The 22,263-nt window shown below is 47.6% G+C and overlaps 1 protein-coding gene and 1 pseudogene across 1 annotated transcript in view; one reads left to right on the forward strand and one right to left on the reverse strand.

The window, feature by feature from the left end:
- Nucleotides 1-2,907, reverse strand: part of LOC139273753 (zinc finger protein ZFP2-like) — a 41,887-nt pseudogene extending 38,980 nt beyond the window's left edge.
- Nucleotides 2,908-11,884: 8,977 nt separating this feature from the next.
- LOC139273794 (zinc finger protein 850-like) overlaps nt 11,885-22,263 on the forward strand; it is a 76,375-nt gene continuing 65,996 nt past the window's right edge. The window contains exons 1-2 of the mRNA XM_070890892.1: nt 11,885-11,931; nt 19,190-20,821. Coding sequence (XP_070746993.1) covers nt 19,552-20,821 — 1,270 coding nt within the window. The 5' untranslated portion in view covers nt 11,885-11,931; nt 19,190-19,551. The remainder of the gene's footprint in view (nt 11,932-19,189; nt 20,822-22,263) is intronic.

Below are 22,263 nucleotides of genomic sequence, written 5' to 3' on the forward strand. Positions count from 1 at the left end.
TAGGTAGAAAGAGGAATGAGGTCCTGCAGGCAGAGTTTAGGGAGCTAGGAGAGAGATTAAAAAGCAGGACCTCAAAGGTAGTAATCTGCAGATTAATCCCAGTACCATGAGCTAGTGAGAACAGAAATAGGAAGATAGAGCAGATAAATAGGTGGCTGGAGAGATGGTGCAGGTGGGAGGGCTTTAGATTCCTGAGGCATTGGGACCGTTTCTGGGGGAGGTAGGATCTGTACAAGCCGGATGGATTGCACCTCAACAGAGCCGGGACCAATATCCTCGCGGGGAGGTTTGCTAGTGTTATTGGGGAGGTTTTAAACTAGCTTGGCAGGGGGATGGGAACCTGAAAATAGATTCAGTAGGGAGGGGAGTAAAGCTGGAATTAGAAAGCAAAAATGTGGAAAGTGAGTTTGAAGGAGAGAGGAAACAAGCAGGAAAAAAGGGTAAAAAAACAAATTTAAAGGCACGTTGTCTAAATCCACGCAGCATTTGTAACAAAATAGATGAGTTGACGGCACAAATTGAAATAAATGGATATGATCTGAAAGCCATTACAGAGACATGGTTGCAAGGTGATCAGGACTGGGAATTAAATATTCAGGGGTACTTGACAATCAAGCAGGACAGACATAAGGAAGAGGAGGTGGGGTAGCTCTATTGATAAAGGAAGGAATCACTACAATAGTGAGAAAGGATATTAGCTCAAATGATCAGGATGTTGAAACAGTTTGGGTGGAGATAAGGAATAATAAAGGGAAAAATCACTGGTGGGCGTAATCTATAAGCCCCCTAACAGTAGCAACTCTGTTGGTCGGAGCATAAACCAGGAAATAGAGAGGGCAGCCTTGAGGAAGAGTTCATGGAGTGCATAAGGGACAGGTTCCTTGAGCAGTATGTAACGGAACCAACCAGGGGGCAGGCTATTTTAGATCTGGTCCTGTAATGAGACAGGATTAATAAACAATCTCCTAGTAAAGGATCCCCTTGGAATGAGTGATCATAGCATGGTTGAATTTCAAATTCAGATGGAGGGTGAGAAAGTTGGATCTCTAACCAGCGTACTAAGCTTAAATACAGGAGACTATGAAGGTATGAGGGCAGAGTTGGCTAAAGTGGACTGGGAAAATAGATTAACGCATAGGACAGTTGATGACGTACATTTAAGGAGAATTTTCACAACTTTCAAGAAAAATATATTCCAGTGAGGAGAAACGGGTGCAAGAGAAAAGATAGCCATCCGTGGCTAACTAAAGAAATAAAGTATCCAATTAAAAACAAGGGCATACAAAATGGCCAAAACTAGTGGGAGGACAGAAGATTGGGAAGCGTTTAATGCCAACAAAGAATGACTAAAAAAATGATTAAGAAAGGGAAGTTAGACTATGAAAGTAAACTAGCACAAAATATAAAAACTGATAGCAAGAGTTTCTATAGGTATATAAAAAAAAAAGAATGGCTAGAGTAAATGTTTGTCCCTTAGAGGATGAGACCAGGGAATTAGTAATGGGGAACATGGAGATGGCAGAAACTCTGAACAAATATTTTGTACAGTAGAGGACACTAACAATATTCCAACAGTGCATAGTCAAGGGACTAATGTGGGGGGGGGGGGGGGGGGAGAAACTTAACACAATCTCAATCACTAAGGAGGTGGTACTCAGTAAGATAATGGAATTAAAGGCAGATAAATCCCCTGGACCTGATGGCTTGCATCCTAGGGTCTGAAAAGAAGTAGCGGCAGGGATAGTGGTTGCATCCCTGGATTCTGGGGAGGTTCCAGCAGATTGGAAAACTGAAAATGCAGCGCCCCTATTTAAAAAAGGAGGCAGACAAAAAGTGGGAAACTATAGACCAGTTAGCCTCACATCTATGCTTGGGAAGATGTTGGAGTCCATTATTAAAGAAGCAGTAGCAGGAGTTTTGGAAAAGCAAAATTCGGTCAGGCAGAGTTAGCATAGATATATGAAGGAGAAGTCATGTTTGACAAATTTGCTAGAATTCTTTGAGGATGTAATGAACAGGGCGGATAAAGGGGAACCAGTTGATGTGGTGTATTTGGACTTTCAGAAGGCATTTGACAAGGTGCCACATAAAAGGTTACTGCACAAGATACAAGTTCACGGGGTTAGGGGTAATATATTAGCATGGATAGAGGATTGGCTAATGAACATAAAACAAAGAGTAGGGATAAATGGTTCATTCACGGGTTGGCATTCAGTAACCAGTGGGATGCTGCAGGGATCAGTGCTGGGAACCCAACTATTTACAAAATATATTAACGACTTGGAGGAAGGACCGAGTGTAACATAGCCAAGTTTGCTGACGATATAAAGATGGGAGGGAAAGCAATGTGTGAGGACACATTGCTTGATGGAGGTGGAGATCCTGCACTCACTGATGGAGGTGGAGATCCTGCACTCACTGATGGAGGTGGAGATCCTGCACTCAATGATGGAGCTTGTTAAAGGCGAGCTGAAGCGTTGCACCGAGGAAGATTGAGAAGAGCGTTGTTGCGATGACACGATGGGTCGAATGGCCTCCTTCTGAGATGTCACTGGCTCTGACTCTATGATGTCACAGGTCTCACCAGCAGCCGCGCATGCGCACGCGGCACCGTGTCCGCCACAACGTCCCCTCTCGGTCACCCTCGGTAATAACCGCGCATGCCCAGAAAACACCACCCGCCCCATCCCCACTCGGTGCTGCTCGGATGCTGTGGTACGGACTCGGCGCTGAGCCTTCCGGGGAAAGGCGTTTCTGTCCGTGACAGAGCAGCGATCGGTGACGCGCAGTGAGTTTTCTCCGCTCGGATTGGGTAGAGAATCGAGCGGGGGGAGGGAGGGGGGATAGGGAGCGAATAAAGGGAAATCCAAACCTGAGTCCGTCCATCCGGGCCCCGCGCTGTGCTTGGTCAATTTGGCGGAGTGCGCTCAAGGGAAATGTGACCCGCTCCCACAGCCTGATTGACGGGAGCTTCCGACCAATGGGGGAAGCGAGTAGGGCGGGGCTGGAGGAGCTTTCGTCCAATTGGGAGCGAGCAGGTCGGGGCTGGAGGACGAGCCGGCGGCGGGACCTCCAGCCAATCGGGGAGCCCGAGGGGCGGGACTTGCGCCGCTGATTGGCTGAGCCGCAGGGCGCGAGTTGGGCCGTCCGTTGGTCAGGATGCGGCCGGAGGAAGGGCTCGCGCGGGAGCTCGGCCCAAAGCGGCTTTGGCAGTTGGTCAAAGGCTCACCGCCGGCCGCTGAGATCCCGGGGACCGCCTGGAGCAGTGCAGTGGTCCGCTGTGAGTTGGGCGGGAGCACCCCGGACGCTGATGGTGTCCGCGAGGAGTCGCTGGGCCGGCCACAACTGGCGGGGGAGTGCCGGCTGGGCAGCGGGAAAGTGCGGCGGGTTAAAGATGGGTTTGAGTGGAGATCCTGCACTCACTGATGGAGGTGGAGATCCCGCACTCACTGATGGAGGTGGGGATCTTGCACTCACTGATGGAGGTGGAGATCCCGCACTCACTGATGGAGGTGGAGATCCTGCACTCACTGATGGAGGTGGAGATCCCGCACTCACTGATGGAGGTGGAGATCCTGCACTCACTGATGGAGGTGGAGATCCTGCACTCACTGATGGAGGTGGAGATCCCGCACTCACTGATGGAGGTGGGGATCCCGCACTCACTGATGGAGGTGGGGATCCTGCACTCACTGATGGAGGTGGAGATCCCGCACTCACTGATGGAGGTGGAGATCCTGCACTCACTGATGGAGGTGGAGATCCCGCACTCACTGATGGAGGTGGGGATCCTGCACTCACTGATGGAGGTGGAGATCCCGCACTCACTGATGGAGGTGGAGATCCTGCACTCACTGATGGAGGTGGAGATCCCGCACTCACTGATGGAGGTGGAGATCCTGCACGCACTGATGGAGGTGGAGATCCTGCACTCACTGATGGAGGTGGGGATCCTGCACTCGCTGATGGAGGTGGAGATCCTGCACTCACTGATGGAGGTGGCACTCACTGATGGAGGTGGAGATCCCGCACTCACTGATGGAGGTGGAGATCCCGCACTCACTGATGGAGGTGGAGATCCCGCACTCACTGATGGAGGTGGAGATCCCGCACTCGCTGATGGAGGTGGGGATCCTGCACTCACTGATGGAGGTGGCACTCACTGATGGAGGTGGAGATCCCGCACTCACTGATGGAGGTGGAGATCCCGCACTCACTGATGGAGGTGGAGATCCCGCACTCACTGATGGAGGTGGAGATCCCGCACTCACTGATGGAGGTGGGGATCCCGCACTCACTGATGGAGGTGGCACTCACTGATGGAGGTGGGGATCCTGCACTCACTGATGGAGGTGGAGATCCCGCACTCACTGATGGAGGTGGAGATCCCGCACTCGCTGATGGAGGTGGAGATCCTGCACTCGCTGATGGAGGTGGAGATCCCGCACTCACTGATGGAGGTGGAGATCCTGCACTCACTGATGGAGGTGGAGATCCTGCACTCACTGATGGAGGTGGAGATCCCGCACTCACTGATGGAGGTGGAGATCCCGCACTTACTGATGGAGGTGGGGATCCCGCACTCACTGATGGAGGTGGAGATCCCGCACTCACTGATGGAGGTGGAGATCCCGCACTCACTGATGGAGGTGCAGATCCCGCACTCACTGATGGAGGTGGGGATCCCGCACTCACTGATGGAGGTGGGGATCCCGCACTCACTGATGGAGGTGGGGATCCCGCACTCACTGATGGAGGTGGAGATCCCGCACTCACTGATGGAGGTGGAGATCCCGCACTCACTGATGGAGGTGGAGATCCCGCACTCACTGATGGAGGTGGAGATCCCGCACTCACTGATGGAGGTGGAGATCCCGCACTCACTGATGGAGGTGGGGATCCCGCACTCACTGATGGAGGTGGGGATCCCGCACTCACTGATGGAGGTGGAGATCCCGCACTCACTGATGGAGGTGGAGATCCCGCACTCACTGATGGAGGTGGAGATCCCGCACTCACTGATGGAGGTGGAGATCCCGCACTCACTGATGGAGGTGGGGATCCCGCACTCACTGATGGAGGTGGAGATCCCGCACTCACTGATGGAGGTGGGGATCCCGCACTCACTGATGGAGGTGGAGATCCCGCACTCACTGATGGAGGTGGAGATCCCGCACTCACTGATGGAGGTGGAGATCCCGCACTCACTGATGGAGGTGGAGATCCCGCACTCACTGATGGAGGTGGGGATCCCGCACTCACTGATGGAGGTGGGGATCCCGCACTCACTGATGGAGGTGGAGATCCCGCACTCACTGATGGAGGTGGAGATCCCGCACTCACTGATGGAGGTGGAGATCCCGCACTCACTGATGGAGGTGAAGAACAGGCATGTTTGGGGGATGGGCAGTGTGCTCAGGTAACTGCCCTTGCAGCATGGATTTGTGCTTAAGCGGTAAGAAATGTGCCCCCTATTGGGGCCAGGGAGAGCTTAAAGCGGGGAGATTCTGGGAGAAAGGGTGTCGGATGGCAACAGACGGCAAGGGATAAAGTTATTCAGCAGAGGAGCTCCCCCGGGAGCTGCCACCCCGGCGGCCATCAGGGCCAGGGGAGGCTGGGGGCATTTATTGTCCTTATTGGACACAAGGCTCTTGGGCTCACAACCCACCGGCTCAGATTTTGATATAGACTTTTTAAATTCATGAATAAAAACATACACGTCCCATGCTTCTGTGGAACAAAATATTTAATATTTAGGACTAAAAATACTATATTTTACTTCTGCGCAATGTATTGTCAGTTCAGACAACAACAACTTGTATTTATACAGTATCTTAAAGGTCCCAACGTGCTTCACGGGAGCATTATTAAACAAAATGTGACACCGGGTACAAACCAAGCATATTCTCATAAGGAGGAAAGATGGAAGTGGATTATGGGAGTGATGGCAGAGAACTGGAGGATTACAAATATTACATCCCTGTTTATAAAAAGGGAGAGGGCTAAATCTGGTAACTACAGGCCAATCACTCTAACGTAAGTGGTGCGTGAATGACTCGAGACCTTTGTCAAGGACAAAATTAATTCTCACTTGGAGAAGCATGGATTAATAAGGGGCAGCCAATATGGATTTGTTAAAGGCAAATTGTGTCTGACTAACCTTATTGAGTTCTTTGATGAAGTAACAGAGGATTAATAGGAGACCTGATTGAGGTGTATAAAATTATAAGGGGCCTAGATAAAGTTGATATGAAGGACCTGTTTCCTGTTGTCGACTGGAATGGACGCAATGGGTCAAAATGGCCTTCCATGCTGTAAATTTCTATGATCCAAAATTCAGCTGCCCCTTTCCTAACTCCAAGTCCCGTTCACTCATCACCCCTGTGCTCGCTGACCTACATTGGTTTTTGGTTAAACAATGCCTCGATTTCAAGATTCTCATCCTTATTTTCAAATCCTTCCATGGCCTCGACCCTCCCTATCTCTGTAATCAACCTCACAACCCCCTGAGATATCTGTTCCTCTAATTCTGCCCTCTTGAGCATCCCTGATTATAATCGCTCAACTATTGGTGGCCGTGCCTTCTGTTGCCTAGGCCCCAAGCTCTGGAACTCCCTGCCTAAACCTCTTCACCTCTCTCTACCTCTCTTTCCTCCTTCAAGATGCTCCTTAAAACCTACCTCTTTGACCAAGCTTTTGGTCATTTACACGAATTTCTACTTATGCGGCTCTATTATCTCACAATGCTCCTGTGAAGTGCCTTACAACGTTTCACTATGTTAAAGGGACTACAGAAATTCATGGCCTCGAGCTCTGGTCTCCCCCACAAGTAGAAGCATTTTCTCTACACCTACCCTATCAAACCCTTTCATAATCTTACTCATACAATCATAAAAAATTACGACACAGAAGGAGGTCATTTGGCCCCTTGTGTCCGTGTTGGTCGAAAAAGAGCTACCCAGCCTCATCCCACCTTCCAGCACTGTGTAAAACACTGGTTAGGCCACGGCTGGAGTACTGCGTGCAGTTCTGGTCACCACATTACAGGAAAGATGTGATTACACTATAAAAGGTATAGAGGAGAATTATGAGGATGTTGTATGGACTGGAGAATTTTAGCTATAAAGGAAGATTGGATAAGCTGCGGTTGTTTTATTTGGAACACAGAAGGATGAGGGGAGACCTAATTGAGATGTATAAAATTATGAGGGACCGAGATAAAATTGATTTGAAGGACTTGTTTCCATCAGCAGATGGGGCAACAACCAGGAGGCATAGATTTAAAGTAATTGGGGGAAGGTTTAAAGGAGATATGAGGGGAAATGTCTTCACCCAGAGGGTGGTGGCGGTCTGGAACTCACTGCCTGAAAGGGTGGAAGAGGCAGGAACCCTCACCAAATTTTAAAAATTGCTTGGATGTGCACTTGAAGTGCTGCAACCTACAAGGCAACGGACCAAGAGCTGGATAGATGGATAGCTCTTGGTCAGCCGACGTGGACACGATGGGCTGAAATGGCCTCCTTCCATGCTGTAATTTTCCATGATTCTATGAGTCTCAGGTTGATGAAGGTAGTGCAGTAGATGTTGTGTATATGGACTTTCAAAAGGCATTTGATAAAGTACCACGTAAGTGAGTTAATCGGAAAATAGAAGCACAGGGAATTGAAGGGATAGAAACATAGAAAATAGGTGCAGGAGCAGGCCATTCAGCCCTTCTAGCCTGCACTGCCATTCAATGAGTTCATGGCTGAACATGAAATTTCAGTACCCCCTTCCTGCTTTCTCGCCATACCCCTTGATCCCCCGAGTAGTAAGGACTTCATCTAACTCCCTTTTGAATATATTTAGTGAATTGGCCTCAACTACTTTCTGTGGTAGAGAATTCCACAGGTTCACCACTCTCTGGGTGAAGAAGTTTCTCCTCATCTCGGTCCTAAATGGCTTACCCCTTATCCTTAGACTGTGACCCCTGGTTCTGGACTTCCCCAACATTGGGAACATCCTTCCTGCATCTAACCTGTCTAAACCCGTCAGAATTTTAAACGTTTCTATGAGGTCCCCTCTCATTCTTCTGAACTCCAGTGAATACAAGCCCAGTTGATCCAGTCTTTCTTGATAGGTCAGTCCCACCATCCCGGGAATCAGTCTGGTGAATCTTCGCTGCACTCCCTCAATAGCAAGAATGTCCTTCCTCAAGTTAGGAGACCAAAACTGTACACAATACTCCAGGTGTGGCCTCACCAAGGCCCTGTACAACTGTAGCAACACCTCCCTGCCCCTGTACTCAAATCCCCTCGCTATGAAGGCCAACATGCCATTTGCTTTCTTAACCGCTTGCTGTACCTGCATGCCAACCTTCAATGACTGATGTACCATGACACCCAGGTCTCGTTGCACCTTCCCTTTTCCTAATCTGTCACCATTCAGATAATAGTCTGTCTCTCTGTTTTTACCACCAAAGTGGATAACCTCACATTTATCCACATTATACTTCATTTGCCATGCATTTGCCCACTCACCTAACCTATCCAAGTCACTCTGTAGCCTCATAGCATCCTCCTCGCAGCTCACACTGCCACCCAACTTAGTGTCATCCGCAAATTTGGAGATACTACATTTAATCCCCTCGTCTAAATCATTAATGTACAACGTAAACAGCTGGGGCCCCAGCACAGAACCTTGCGGTACCCCACTAGTCACTGCCTGCCATTCTGAAAAGTACCCATTTACTCCTACTCTTTGCTTCCTGTCTGACAACCAGTTCTCAATCCATGTCAGCACACTACCCCCAATCCCATGTGCTTTAACTTTGCACATTAATCTCTTGTGTGGGACCTTGTCGAAAGCCTTCTGAAAGTCCAAATATACCACATCAACTGGTTCTCCTTTGTCCACTTTACTGGAAACATCCTGAAAAAAATTCCAGAAGATTTGTCAAGCATAATTTCCCTTTCACAAATCCATGCTGACTTGGACCTATCATGTCACCATTTTCCAAATGCGCTGCTATGACATCCTGAATAATTGGTTCCATCATTTTACCCACTACTGAGGTCAGGCTGACCGGTCGATAATTCCCTGTTTTCTCTCTCCCTCCTTTTTTAAAAAGTGGGGTTACATTGGCTATCCTCCACTCGATAGGAACTGATCTAGAGTCAATGGAATGTTGGAAAATGACTGTCAATGCATCCGCTATTTCCAAGGTCACCTCCTTCAGTACTCTGGGATGCAGTCCATCAGGCCCTGGGGATTTATCGGCCTTCAATCCCATCAATTTCCCCAACACAATTTCCCGACTAATAAAGATTTCCCTCAGTTCCTCCTCCTTATTAGACCCTCCGACCCCTTTTATATCCGGAAGGTTGTTTGTGTCCTCCTTAGTGAATACTGAACTAAAGTACTTGTTCAATTGGCCTGCCATTTCTTTGTTCCCTGTTATGACTTCCCCTGATTCTGACTGCAGGGGACCTACGTTTGTCTTTACTAACCTTTTTCTCTTTACATACCTATAGAAACTTTTGCAATCCGCCTTAATGTTCCCTGCAAGCTTCTTCTCGTACTCCATTTTCCCTGCCCTAATCAAACCCTTTGTCCTCCTCTGCTGAGTTCTAAATTTCTCCCAGTCCCCAGGTTCGCTGCTATTTCTGGCCAATTTGTATGCCACTTCCTTGGCTTTAATACTATCCCTGATTTCCCTAGATAGCCACAGTTGAGCCACCTTCCCTTTTTTATTTTTACGCCAGACAGGAATGTACAATTGTTGTAATTCATCCATGCGGTCTCTAAATGTCTGCCATTGCCCATCCACAGTCAACCCCTTAAGTATCATTCGCCAATCTATCCTAGCCAATTCACGCCTCATACCTTCAAAGTTACCCTTCTTTAAGTTCTGGACCATGGTTTCTGAATTAACTGTATCATTCTTCATCCTAATGCAGAATTCCACCATATTATGGTCACTCTTCCCCAAGGGGCCTCGCACAATGAGATTGCTAATTGGTCCTTTCTCATTACACAACACCCAGTCTAAGATGGCCTCCCCCCTAGTTGGTTCCTCGACATATTGGTCTAGAAAACCATCCCTTATGCACTCCAGGAAATCCTCCTCCACCGTATTGCTTCCAGTTTGGCTAGCCCAATCTATGTGCATATTAAAGTCACCCATTATAACTGCTGCACCTTTATTGCATGCACCCCTAATTTCCTGTTTGATGCCCTCCCCAACATCACTACTACTGTTTGGAGGTCTGTACACAACTCCCACTAACGTTTTTTGCCCTTTGGTGTTCTGCAGCTCTACCCATATAGATTCCACATCATCCAAGCTAATGTCTTTCCTAACTATTGCATTAATCTCCTCTTTAAACAGCAATGCTACCCCACCTCCTTTTCCTTTTATTCTATCCTTCCTGAATGTTGAATACCCCTGGATGTTGAGTTCCCAGCCCTGACCATCCCGGAGCCACGTCTCCGCAATTCCAATCACATCATATTTGTTAACATCTATTTGCACAGTTAATTCATCCACCTTATTGCGGATACTCCTTGCATTAAGACACAAAGCCTTCAGGCTTGTTTTTTTAACACCCTTTGTCCTTTTAGAATTTTGCTGTACAGTGGCCCTTTTTGTTCTTTGCCTTGGGTTTCTCTGCCCTCCACTTTTCCTCATCTCCTTTCTGTCTTTTGCTTTTGTCTCCCTGCATTGGTTCCCATCCCCCTGCCATATTAGTTTAACTCCTCCCCAACAGCACTAGCAAACACTTCCCCCTAGGACATTGGTTCCGGTCCTGCCCAGGTGCAGACTGTCCGGTTTGTACTGGTCCCACCTCCCCCAGAACCGGTTCCAATGCCCCAGGAATTTGAATCCCTCCCTGCTGCACCACTGCTCAAGCCATGTATTCATCTGTGCTATCCTGCGATTCCTACTCTGACTAGCACGTGGTGGCACTGGTAGCAATCCCGAGATTACTACTTTTGAGGTCCTACTTTTTAATTTAGCTCCTAGCTCCTTAAATTTGTTTCGTAGGACCTCATCCCTTTTTTTACCTATGTCGTTGGTACCAATGTGCACCACGACAACTGGCTGTTCTCCCTCCCATTTCAGAATGTCCTGCACCCGCTCCGTGACATCCTTGACCCTTGCACCAGGGAGGCAACATACCATCCTGGAGTCTCGATTGCGGTCGCAGAAACGCCTATCTATTCCCCTCACCATTGAATCCCCTATCACTATCGCGCTCCCACTCTTTTTCCTGCCCTCCTGTGCAGCAGAGCCAGCCACGGTGCCATGAACTTGGCTGCTGCTGCCCTCCCCTGATGAGTCATCCCCCCCCCCCCAACAGTACTCAAAGCGGTGTATCTGTTTTGCAGGGGGATGACCACAGGGGACCTCTGCACTACCTTCCTTGCAGTGCTCTTCCTGCTGGCCTTCCATTCTCTATCTGGCTGTGGACCCTTCTCCTGCGATAAGACCAACTCACTACACGTGATACTCACGTCATTCTCAGCATCGTGGATGCTCCAGAGTGAATCCACCCTCCGCTCCAATTCCGCAACGCGGACCGTCAGGAGCTCGAGGCGGCCACACTTCTCTCACACGTGGTCGTCAGGGACACCGGAAGTGTCCCTGAGTTCCCACATGGTACAGGAGGAGCATATCACGTGACCGATCTCTCCTGCCATGACTTAACCCTTAGATACCCTTAAATTGGTAATAACAATGTTACTGTTCACTTACTGATATAAAAAATAAAAAGAAAAGCTACTCACCAATCACTTACCCCATTGGCTGTGACGTCACCTTTTGATTCCTTTCTACTTCTATTTTGCTTTCTCTCCCGCTGTAGCTGCACAAGCTGGGCCTTTTATAGGCCGCTCCCGCTTCTCACCAACTGCCGCTGGCTCTCGATCTCCCGCTGGGCCTGGATGCTGGTAATTTGAGTATATAATTGGCTAATGCATAGGAGGCTGAATGGATATGTTTCTGACTGGAGGGAAGTATGTGGTGGGGTTCCCAGGGGTTCGTATTAGCACCATCGCTTTTCTTGTTATAAGAACATAAGAATTAGGAAGAGGAGTAGGCCATCTAGCCCCTCGAGCCTGCTCCGCCATTCAATAAGATCATGGCTGATCTGGCCGTGGACTCAGCTCCACTTATGCGGCCGGTCCCCGTAACCCTTAATTCCCTTATTGATTAAAAATCTATCTATCTGTGATATATAAATGACCTGGACTTGGGTTTGGGTGTACAATTTTGAAGTTTACGGATGAAACAAAACTTGGCAACATTGTAAATCGTGAGCATGATAGTAGCAGACGTCAGGAGGACATAGACAGAATGGTGAAATGGTCAGACAAATGGCAGATGCAATAAAATGCGGATAAGTGTGAAGTGATGCACTTTTGGAGAAACAACATGGATAACAGTATAATCTAACTGGCAATATTTTGAGGGGGTTCAAGACAGAGGGACCTGAGGGTGCATATTCACAAATCGTTGAAAGTGCAACGACAAGTTGGTAAGGCAGTTCAGAAAGTATATGAGGTACTTGGCTTTACAAATAGGGCCATTGAATACAATGGAAGTTACACTAAACATTTACAAATCACTAGTTAGGATCATAGGACAGGAGTAGGCTATTCAGCCCCTCAAGCCTGTTCTATCATTCAATGAGATCAGGGCTGATCTGCGACCTAACTGCACACCCATCTTTGGTTCATATCCCATGATGGTTTTCAAAAAATAAATTATCAATCTCAGATTTAACAATTGATCTAGCATCACCTGGATTCACTCTGGAGCATCCATGATGCTGAGGATGCCGTAAATAGCACGTTTAGTGAGTTGGTCTTACTGCAGGTAAAGGTGACACAGACAGATAGGGAATGGTAGACCACCAGGAAGAGCAGTGGAAGGAAGGTAGTGCTGGGGTCCCCTGCGGTCATCCCCCTCCAAAACAGATACACCGTTTTGGGTACTGCTGGGGGGGCGACTCATCCAGGGAGGGCAGCAGCAGCCAAGTCCAAGGCACCGTGGGTGGCTCTGCTGCACAGGAGGGCAGGAAAAAGAGTGGGAGAGCTATAGTGGGAGGTGATTCTATTGTAAGGGGAATAGATAGATGTTTCTGCGGCCGCAATCGAGACTCCAGGATGGAATGTTGCCTCCCTGGTGCAAGGGTCAAGGATGTCTCGGAGCGGTTGCAGGACATTTTGGAGGGGGAGGGTGAACAGCCAGTTGTCGTGGTGCATATAGGTACCAACGATACAGGTAAAAAGCGGGATGAGGTCCTACAAGGTGAAGGAGCTAGGAGTTAAATTTAAAAAGTAGGACCTCAAAGGTAGTAATCTCAGGATTGCTACCAGTGCCACATGCTAGTCAGAGGGGGAATCGCAGGATAGCGAAGATGAGTATGTGGCTTGAGGAGTGGTGCAGAAGGGAGGGATTCAAATTCCTGGGACATTGGAACCGGTTCTGGGGGAGGTGGGACTATTACAAACAGGATGGTCTGCACCTGGGCAAGACCAGAACCAATGTCCTTGGGGGAGTGTTTGCTAGTGCTGTTGGGGAGGGGTTAAACTAATATGGCAGGGGGATGGGAACCTATGCAGGGAGATAGAGGGAAGTAGAATGGGGGCAGAAGCAAAAGATAGAAAGAAGAAAAGTAAAAGAGGAGGGCAGAGAAACCCAAGGCAAAAATCAAAAAGGGCCACATTACAGCAAAATTCTAAAGGGGCAAAGTGTGTTTAAAAAGACAAGCTTGAAGGATCTGTGCCTCAATGCGAGGAGTATTCATAATAAGGAGGATGAATTAACTGCACAGGCAGAAATTAATGAATATGATATATTTGGCATCACGGAGACATGGCTCCAGGGTGACCATGGCTGGGAACTCAACATCCAGGGGTATTCAACATTTAGGAAGGATAGACAGAAAGGAAAAGGTGGTGGGATAGCTTTGCTGGTAAAGAGGAAGTTAACGCAATAGTAAGGAAAGACATTAGCTTGGATGATGTAGAATCTGTATGGGTGGAGCTGCGGAATAGCAAAGGACAGAAAACGCTAGTGGGAGTTGTGTACAGACCAGCAAACAGTAGAAATAAGGTTGGGGCCAGCATTAAACAAGAAATTAGGGATGCGTGCAAAAAAAGGTACAGCAGTTATCATGGGCGACTTTAATCTACATATAGCTTGGGCAAACTAAACTGGTAGCAATACGGTGGAGGAGGATTTCCTGGAGTGTATTAGGGATGGTTCTCTAGACCAATATGTCGAGGAACCAGCTAGAGGGCTGGCCATCCTATACTGGGTGATGTGTAATGAGAAAGGACTAATTAGCAATCTTGATGTGCGAGGCCGCTTGGGAAAGTGTGATCATAATATGGTAGAATTCTTTATTAAGATAGAGAGTGACACAGTTAATTCAGAGATGAAGGTCCTGAACTTAAGGAAAGGTAACATAGAAACATAGAAAATAGATGTAGGAGTAGGCCATTCGGCCCTTCGAGCCTCCACCGCCATTCAATAAGATCATGGCTGATTATTCCTTCAGTACCCCTTTCCTGCTTTCTCTCCATACCCCTTGATCCCCTTAGCCGTAAGGGCCATATCTAACTCCCTCTTGAATATATCCAATGAACTGGCATCAACAACTCACTGCGGCAGGGAATTACATAGGTTAACAACTCTCTGAATGAAGAAGTTTCTCCTCATCTCAGTCCTAAATGGCCTACCCCTTATCCTAAGGCTATGTCCCCTGGTTCTGGACGCCCCCAACATCGGGAACATTCTTCCCGCATCTAACCTGTCCAGTCCCGTCAGGATCTTATATGTTTCTATGAGATCCCCTCTCATCCTTCTAAACTCCAGTGAATAAAGGCCCAGTTGATCCAGTCTCTCCTCATATGACAGTCCAGCCATCCCTGGAATAAGTCTGGTGAACCTTCGCTGCACTCCCTCAACAGCAAGAACGTCCTTCCTCAGATTAGGAGACCAAAACTGTACACAATATTCCAGGTGAGGCCTCACTAAGGCCCTGTACAATTGCAGTAAGACCTCCCTGCTCCTATACTCAAATCCCCTAGCTATGAAGGCCAACATGCCATTTGCCTTCTTCACCGCCTGCTGTACCTGCATGCCCACTTTCAGTGACTGATGAACCATGACACCCAGGTCTCGTTGCAACTCCTCTTTTCCTAATCTGCCACCATCCAGATAATATTCTGCCTTCGTGTTTTTGCCCCCAAAATGGATAACGTCACATTTATCCACATTATACTGCATCTGCCATGCATTTGCCCACTCACCTAACCTGTCCAAGTCACCCTGCGGCCTCTTGCCGTCCTCCTCACAGCTCACACCGCCACCCAGCTTAGTGTCACCCGCAAACTCTGAGCTATTACACTCAATTCCTTCATCTAAATCGTTAATGTATATTGTAAAGAGCTGGGGTCCCAGCACTGAGCCCTGCGGCACTCCACTAGTCACTGCCTGCCATTCTGAAAAGGACCCGTTTATTCCGACTCTCTAACTTTGATGGTATGAGACGTGAATTGGCTAGAATAGACTGGCGAATGATACTTAAGGGATTGATGGCGGATAGGCAATGGCAAACATTTAAAGATCACATGGATGAACTTCAACAATTGTACATCCCTGTCTGGAGTAAAAATAAAATGGGGAAGGTGGCTCAACCGTGGCAAACAAGGAAAATTAAGGATAGTGTTAAATCCAAGGAAGAGGCATATAAATTGGCCAGAAAAAGCAGCAAACCTGAGGACTGGGAGAATTTTATAATTCAGCAGAGGAGGACAAAGGGTCTAATTAGGAGGGGTAAAATAGTTTGAGAGGAAGCTTGCTGGGAACATAAAATCTGACTGCAAAAGCTTCTATAGATATGTGAAGAGAAAACAATTAGTGAAGACAAACGAAGGTTCCTTGCAGTCAGAATCAGGTGAATTTATAATGGGGAACAAAGAAATGGCAGACCAATTGAACAAATATTTTGGTTCTGTCTTCACGAAGGAAGACACAAATAATCTTCTGGAGATACTAGAGGACCTGGGGTCTGGTGAGAAGTAGGAACTGAAGGAAATCCTTATTAGTCTGGAAATTGTGTTAGGGAAATTGATGGGATTGAAGGCTGATAAATCTCAGTGCCTGCATCTCAGAGTACTTAAGGAAGTGGCCCTAGAAATAATGAATGCATTGGTGATCATTTTTCAACATTCTATCGACTCTGGATCGGTTCCTATGTACTGAAGGGTAGCTAATGTAACACCACTTTTTAAAAAGGGAGTGTGAGAGAAAGGGACTAATTATAGACCAGTTAGCCTGACTTCAGTGATGGGGAAAATGTTGGAATCAATTATTAAGGATGAAATAGCAGCGCATTTGGAAAGCAGTGACAGGATCGGTCCAAGTCAGCATGGATTTATGAAAAGGAAATCATGCTTGACAAATCTTTTGGAATTTTTTGAGGATGTAACTAGTAGAGTGGACAAGGGAGAACCAGTGGATGTGGTGTATTTGGACGTTCAAAAGGCTTTTGACAAGGTCCCACACAAGAGATTGGTGTGCAAAATTAAAGCACATGGTATTGGGGATAATGTATTGACATGGATAGAGAACTGGTTGGCAGACAGGAAGTAGAGAGTCGGGATAAACAAGTCCTTTTCAGAATGGCAGGCAGTGATTAGTGGGGTGTCGCAGGGCTCAGTGCTGGGACCCCAGCTATTTACAGCTATTCAATGCATCAATGATTTAGATGAAGTAATTGAGTGGAGTATCTCCAAGTTTGCAGATGACACTAAGCTGGGTGGCTGTGTGAGATGTGAGGAGGATGCTAAGATGCTGCAGGGTGACTTGGACAGGTTAGGTGAGTGAGCAAATGCATAGCAGATGCAGTATAATGTGGATAAATTTGAGGTTATCCACTTTGGTGGCAAAAACATGAAGGCAGAATACGATCTGAATGGCGGCAGATTAGGAAAGGGGGAGGTGCATTAGTCATTGAAAGTTGGCATGCAGGTACAGCAGACGGTGAAGGCAAATGGCATGTTGGCCTTCATAGGTGATTTGAGTATAGGAGCAGGGAGGTCTTGCTGCAGTTGTACAGAGCCTTGGTGAGTGAGGTCTCACCTGGAATATTGTGTTCAGTTTTGGTCTCCTAATCTGAGGAAGGACGTTCTTGCTATTGAGGGAGTGCAGCGAAGGTTCTGCAGACTGATTCCCCGGATGGCAGGACTGACATATGAGGAGAGACTGGATCGATTGGGCCTGTATTCACTGGAGTTTAGAAGAATGAGAGGGGATCTCATAGAAACATATAAAATTCTGACGGGACTGGACAGGTTAGATGCAGGAAGAATGTTCCCGATGTTGGGGAAGTCCAGAACCAAGGATCATAGTCTAAGGATAAGGGGTAAACCATTTAGGACCGAGATAAGGAGAAACTTCTTCACTCAGAATTGTGAACCTGTGGAATTCTCTACCACAGAGTTGTTGAGGCCAGTTCGTTAGATATATTCAAGAGGGACTTAGATGTGGCCCTCATGGCTAAAGAGATCAAGGGGTATGGAGAGAAAGCAGGAAAGGGGTACTGAGGTGAATGATCAGCTATGATCTTATTGAATGGTGGTGCAGGTTCGAAGGGCCGAATGGCCTACTCCTGCACCTATTTTCTATGTTTCTAACCAGGGCTCTGTATGGCTGCACGGTTTTAGCCTCAGCTGGAGACTTGTGTACAGTTCTGGGCACCACACTTTCGGAAGGATGACAAGGCCTTGGAGAGGGTACAGAGGAGCTTTACCACGATGTTACCAGGGATGACGGACTTCAGTTATGTGGAGAGTAGGAGAAGCTGGGATTGTTCCCCTTCGAGCAGATAAGATTAAGGTGAGACCTAATAGAGGTATTCAAAGTTAGGAGGGGTTATGATAGAGCAAGTAGGGAGAAACTGTTTCCTCTGGCAAAAGGGTCAGTAACCAAAGGGCACAGATTTAAAATAATTGCCGCAAGAACTAGCGGGGAAATATTTTCACACAGAGGGATGTTAAGGTCTGGAATGCACCATCTGAAAGGATGGTGGAATCAGGTTCTATAAGAACTTTCAAACAGCAATTGGGCATGTACTTGAAGGGGACAAGATTGTAGGGTTATGGGGATAAAGCTGGGGTAGGGGACTAAATTGGACAGCTCTTTCAAAATGGCAGCACAGACATGAAGGGCCGAAGCTCCTCCTTCTGTGCTGTAGGATTCTATGATCAGTGTGAACACGCCGGTGTCTCTTAAGGCTCTTAGAGCTTTTAAAGCACTGCCCACAGTCAGAACATTTAAAGGGTCTCTCGTCCATGTGAACAAGCTGGTGTGACAGGAGGGTGGATGACTGAGTGAATCCCTTCCCACACAAGGAGCAGGTGAACAGCCTCTCACCAGTGAATGAGCTGGCGTCTCTTCAGCTCCACGGAGCTTTTAAAGCTTTCCCGCAGTCAGAACATTTAAAGGGTCTCTCATCAGTGTGAACAAGTTGGTGTCTTCAGCATGTATGACTCAGTGAATCCTTTCCCACATTCGGAGCAGGTGAACGGCCTCTCCCCAGTGTCCCTTCAGTGAACTCGCTCGTGTCCCTTCAGCTTCCTGGGTCTTTTAAAGCTCTTCCCACAGTCGGAACATTTGAATGGCCTCATCAGTGTGAACTCGCTGGTGTCCCTTCAGCTACCTGGGTGTTTTAAAGCTTTTCCCACAGTCGGAACATTTAAATGGTTTCTGAACAGTGTGAACAAGCTGCTGGTTCTTCTCCTGGACCTTCCCTTGGGCCTGGCTAAAACAGCAATTTGTAGGTCCAGGATGGCCGGGGGACCCATGGTGGGTGGTTGCTCTGGCTGTCTGCCTATCTTCCGCGGTCTTGTCTGAGTGACCCTGGAGAATGCGGTGTCCATTGGTACACTTCATATGTTCCGCCTCAGCATACAGAGTGTGTCATAGACACTGGTAACAACATCCTGATTTAGTTGGGAAGGTTCCCTTTGCTATTGTTGTGACTTCGTTGCTTATTTTTTCTGTTATTTGTTTGATTGGACCACATGTTTTGGGGAACAAGAGAGGAAAGAATGTTCCATAAATATTAGAATTGTCTGTTCTAACTTTCTATCCTGTACTTACAGTAATGACTTTTGTAAACTCCTTTTACAGGGTATTAGAAGGGGAGGATTTACAGATGGGAAACTCAAACCAAACATCACATCAAGATGTGACAGTCACTCGATTCGTTGCAACCTGAATATCATCGGACCGTGAAAGTGGAAGGAGAAATGTTTGTTCTGTTTGTGGAAAAAGATTTCAAACATCAGTGTGACTGGAAAAGCACCAAGACACACACACCCGAGTGAGAGTGTTCCAGTACACTGACTGACTGTGGAAAGAGCTTTAACCAGTTACACATCCTGAAAAAACATCGCACCATTCACAGCGGGGAGAAACTGTACACGTGTTCTGTGTATGGACGAGGCTTCAACTGATCGTCCAACCTGGAGAGACACAAGGACACCTGCACCATGGAGAAACCGTGGGAATGTGGGGACTGTGGGAAGGGATTCACTCAGTCATCCACTTTGCTGAATCACCAGCGAGTTCACACTGGGGAGAGGCCATTCACGTGCTCCGTGTGTGGGAAGGGATTCACTCAGTCATACCACCTGGTGAGACACCAGCAGATTCACACTGATGAGAGACCGTTCAGTTGCTCTCACTGTGGAATGAGATTCAGGCAGTCATCCACGCTCACGGAACACCAGCGAATTCACACCGGGGAGAGGCCGTTCACCTGCTCCGTGTGTGGGAAGGGATTCACTGTCTCATCCCGCCTGGTGAGACACCAGCGAGTTCACACTGGGGAGAGGCCGTTCACCTGCTCAGTGTGTGGGAAGGGATTCACTGTGTCATCCCACCTCACAGTGCACAAGCGAATCCACATTGGGGAGCGGCCATTCACCTGCTCCGTGTGTGGGAAGGGATTCACTCAGTTATCCCACCTCACGTCTCACCAACTTATTCACACCAATAAGAGACCTTTTAAATGTTCTGGCTGTGAGAAGAGCTTTAAAAGCACAAGGGATCTGCTGAATCATCAACGCACTCACACTGGAGAGAGGCCGTTCACCTGCTCAGTGTGTGGTGAACGATTCGCTCGGTTATCCAACCTGCTGACACACCGGCGAGTTCACACTGGGGAGAGGCCGTTCACCTGCTCAGAGTGTGGGAAGGGATTCACTCACTCATCCAACCTGCTGACACACCAGCGATTTCACACTGATGAGAGACCTTTTAAATGTTCTGACTGTGAGAAGAGCTTTAAAAGCACAAATGAGCTGATGAATCACCAACGCACTCACACTAGGGAGAGACCGTTCACCTGCTCCGTATGTGGGAAGAGATTCAGTCGTTCATCCATCCTGCTGACACACCAGCGAGTTCACACTGGGGAGAGACCTTTTAAATGTTCTGACTGTGAGAAGAGTTTTAAAATAAAAAATGATCTGCTGACACACCAACATACTCACACTGGGGAGTGGCCGTTCACTTGCTCTGTGTGTGGGAAAGGATTCACTCAGTCATCCCAACTGCTGAGGCACACACGAGTTCACACTGGGGAGAGACCATTCATCTGCCCTGATTGTGGGAAGGGATTCACTCAGTCATCCACCCTGCTGAGACACCAACGGGTTCACACTGGGGAGAGACCATTCATCTGCCCTGATTGTGGGAAGGGATTCACTACCTCATCCAACCTGCTGAGGCACCAACAAGTTCACACTGGGAGAGGCTGTTCACCTGCTGTGTGTGTGGGAAAGGATTCAATCAGTCATCTAACCTTCTGACACTCCAGTGAGTTCACACTGGGGAGAGGCCGCTCTCCTGCCCCAACAATCACATCCAGGACTGAACCATGTTCATTCTGACAGTTGGGGTTTGTTTCTGCTGATAACCCCAATAACTGGGCTGGATTTTGTGTTTTGATATCTTTCAAATAAATTAGCTTTGTTTCAAACACAATGTGTCATGTCCTTGACATCTCCAAGGTAAGAGGAGACTAATTGGTGTCCTGTTACAGACTGTTCCATTTTTGGATCTTTTCTCCTTTCTAACTCTAGATCATTTCAGTTCTCATATCTTTCATTTCTCTCATGGACAAGTCCCAGATCTCCATACCTTTTAGAGTGCCTCTCCTAGCCTTGGTATCCAGGGATGGTATCGGTAACACGCCTGGGGTCACTAAACACAAAACCCAGTCTGTTAATCACTTCCAGCTACTGGACTTAGCGTGTGCCCCACAGCATCTCTCTCACTTTCGATGTGTGGATAGAGAATCATGCCTGCAAACCTAGTTTTCAATTTAAATCCACTCAGCAAATGTACTCAACAAAAGTAAACACATCACGGCCCAATAACCCAGCTCTATATTTGCAGGTGAAAGTCTGTTATCTAACTCCTTGAGTGGACAAAATAAATAACGATCCCAAATGGAAGAACCCCTTGAATTCTTTGTCAATAGTTTTCCAATCCTGACTGGTTTCTTCCTTACTTTTTAAAAAATTCCTGGTATGTGGGCAGCACTGGCAAGGCCATCATTTATTGCCCATACCTAACTGTCCTTGAGAAGGTGATGGTGAGCCACTTTCTTGAACGGTTGCAGTCCAGAAAAGCAGTATATAGCCGAGACAGGGAGGATTTACAGACGGGAAGCTTAAACCAAACATCCCATCAACATCTAACAGTCAATGTATTCATTGGGACCTGTATTTCATCAGCCATTGGATATTGAACCTGGAGAAACATGAGGACACCGCCACCATGGAGAAACCATGGAAATGGGAGTGTGGGAATGAGTTCAGTTCCCCCCATCCCAGCTGGAAACTCATCGATACTGGGAGAGGCTGATTATCTGCTCCCTGTCTGGCAGGATTCAGTCGGTCATTAAATCCCATCTGAAAACTGAGTTCCCACAACATTCTAAAAGATGAATCTACAAGATGACAGGACAGAAAATTCTATTATATGACAGGGTCCACTTCAACCATCCAGGGCAGTGAGTCCCTGTAATATTGGATTTTAACCTGTGGGAAATATTCTGATGTGTTGTCACGGGGCAAAGCAGCATTGTTACTTTAACATCAATTTAGTCAAACTCAATGGGCAATCCAATCTCCAAATGGAAATGTCTCCTTAAAGCTGATAGTGTGGCCAGTTCTGCAGCTCATTTCTCTCTG

Source organism: Pristiophorus japonicus, chromosome 9 (assembly GCF_044704955.1).
Source record: "Pristiophorus japonicus isolate sPriJap1 chromosome 9, sPriJap1.hap1, whole genome shotgun sequence".
NCBI classification, from domain to species: Eukaryota; Metazoa; Chordata; class Chondrichthyes; family Pristiophoridae; genus Pristiophorus; species Pristiophorus japonicus.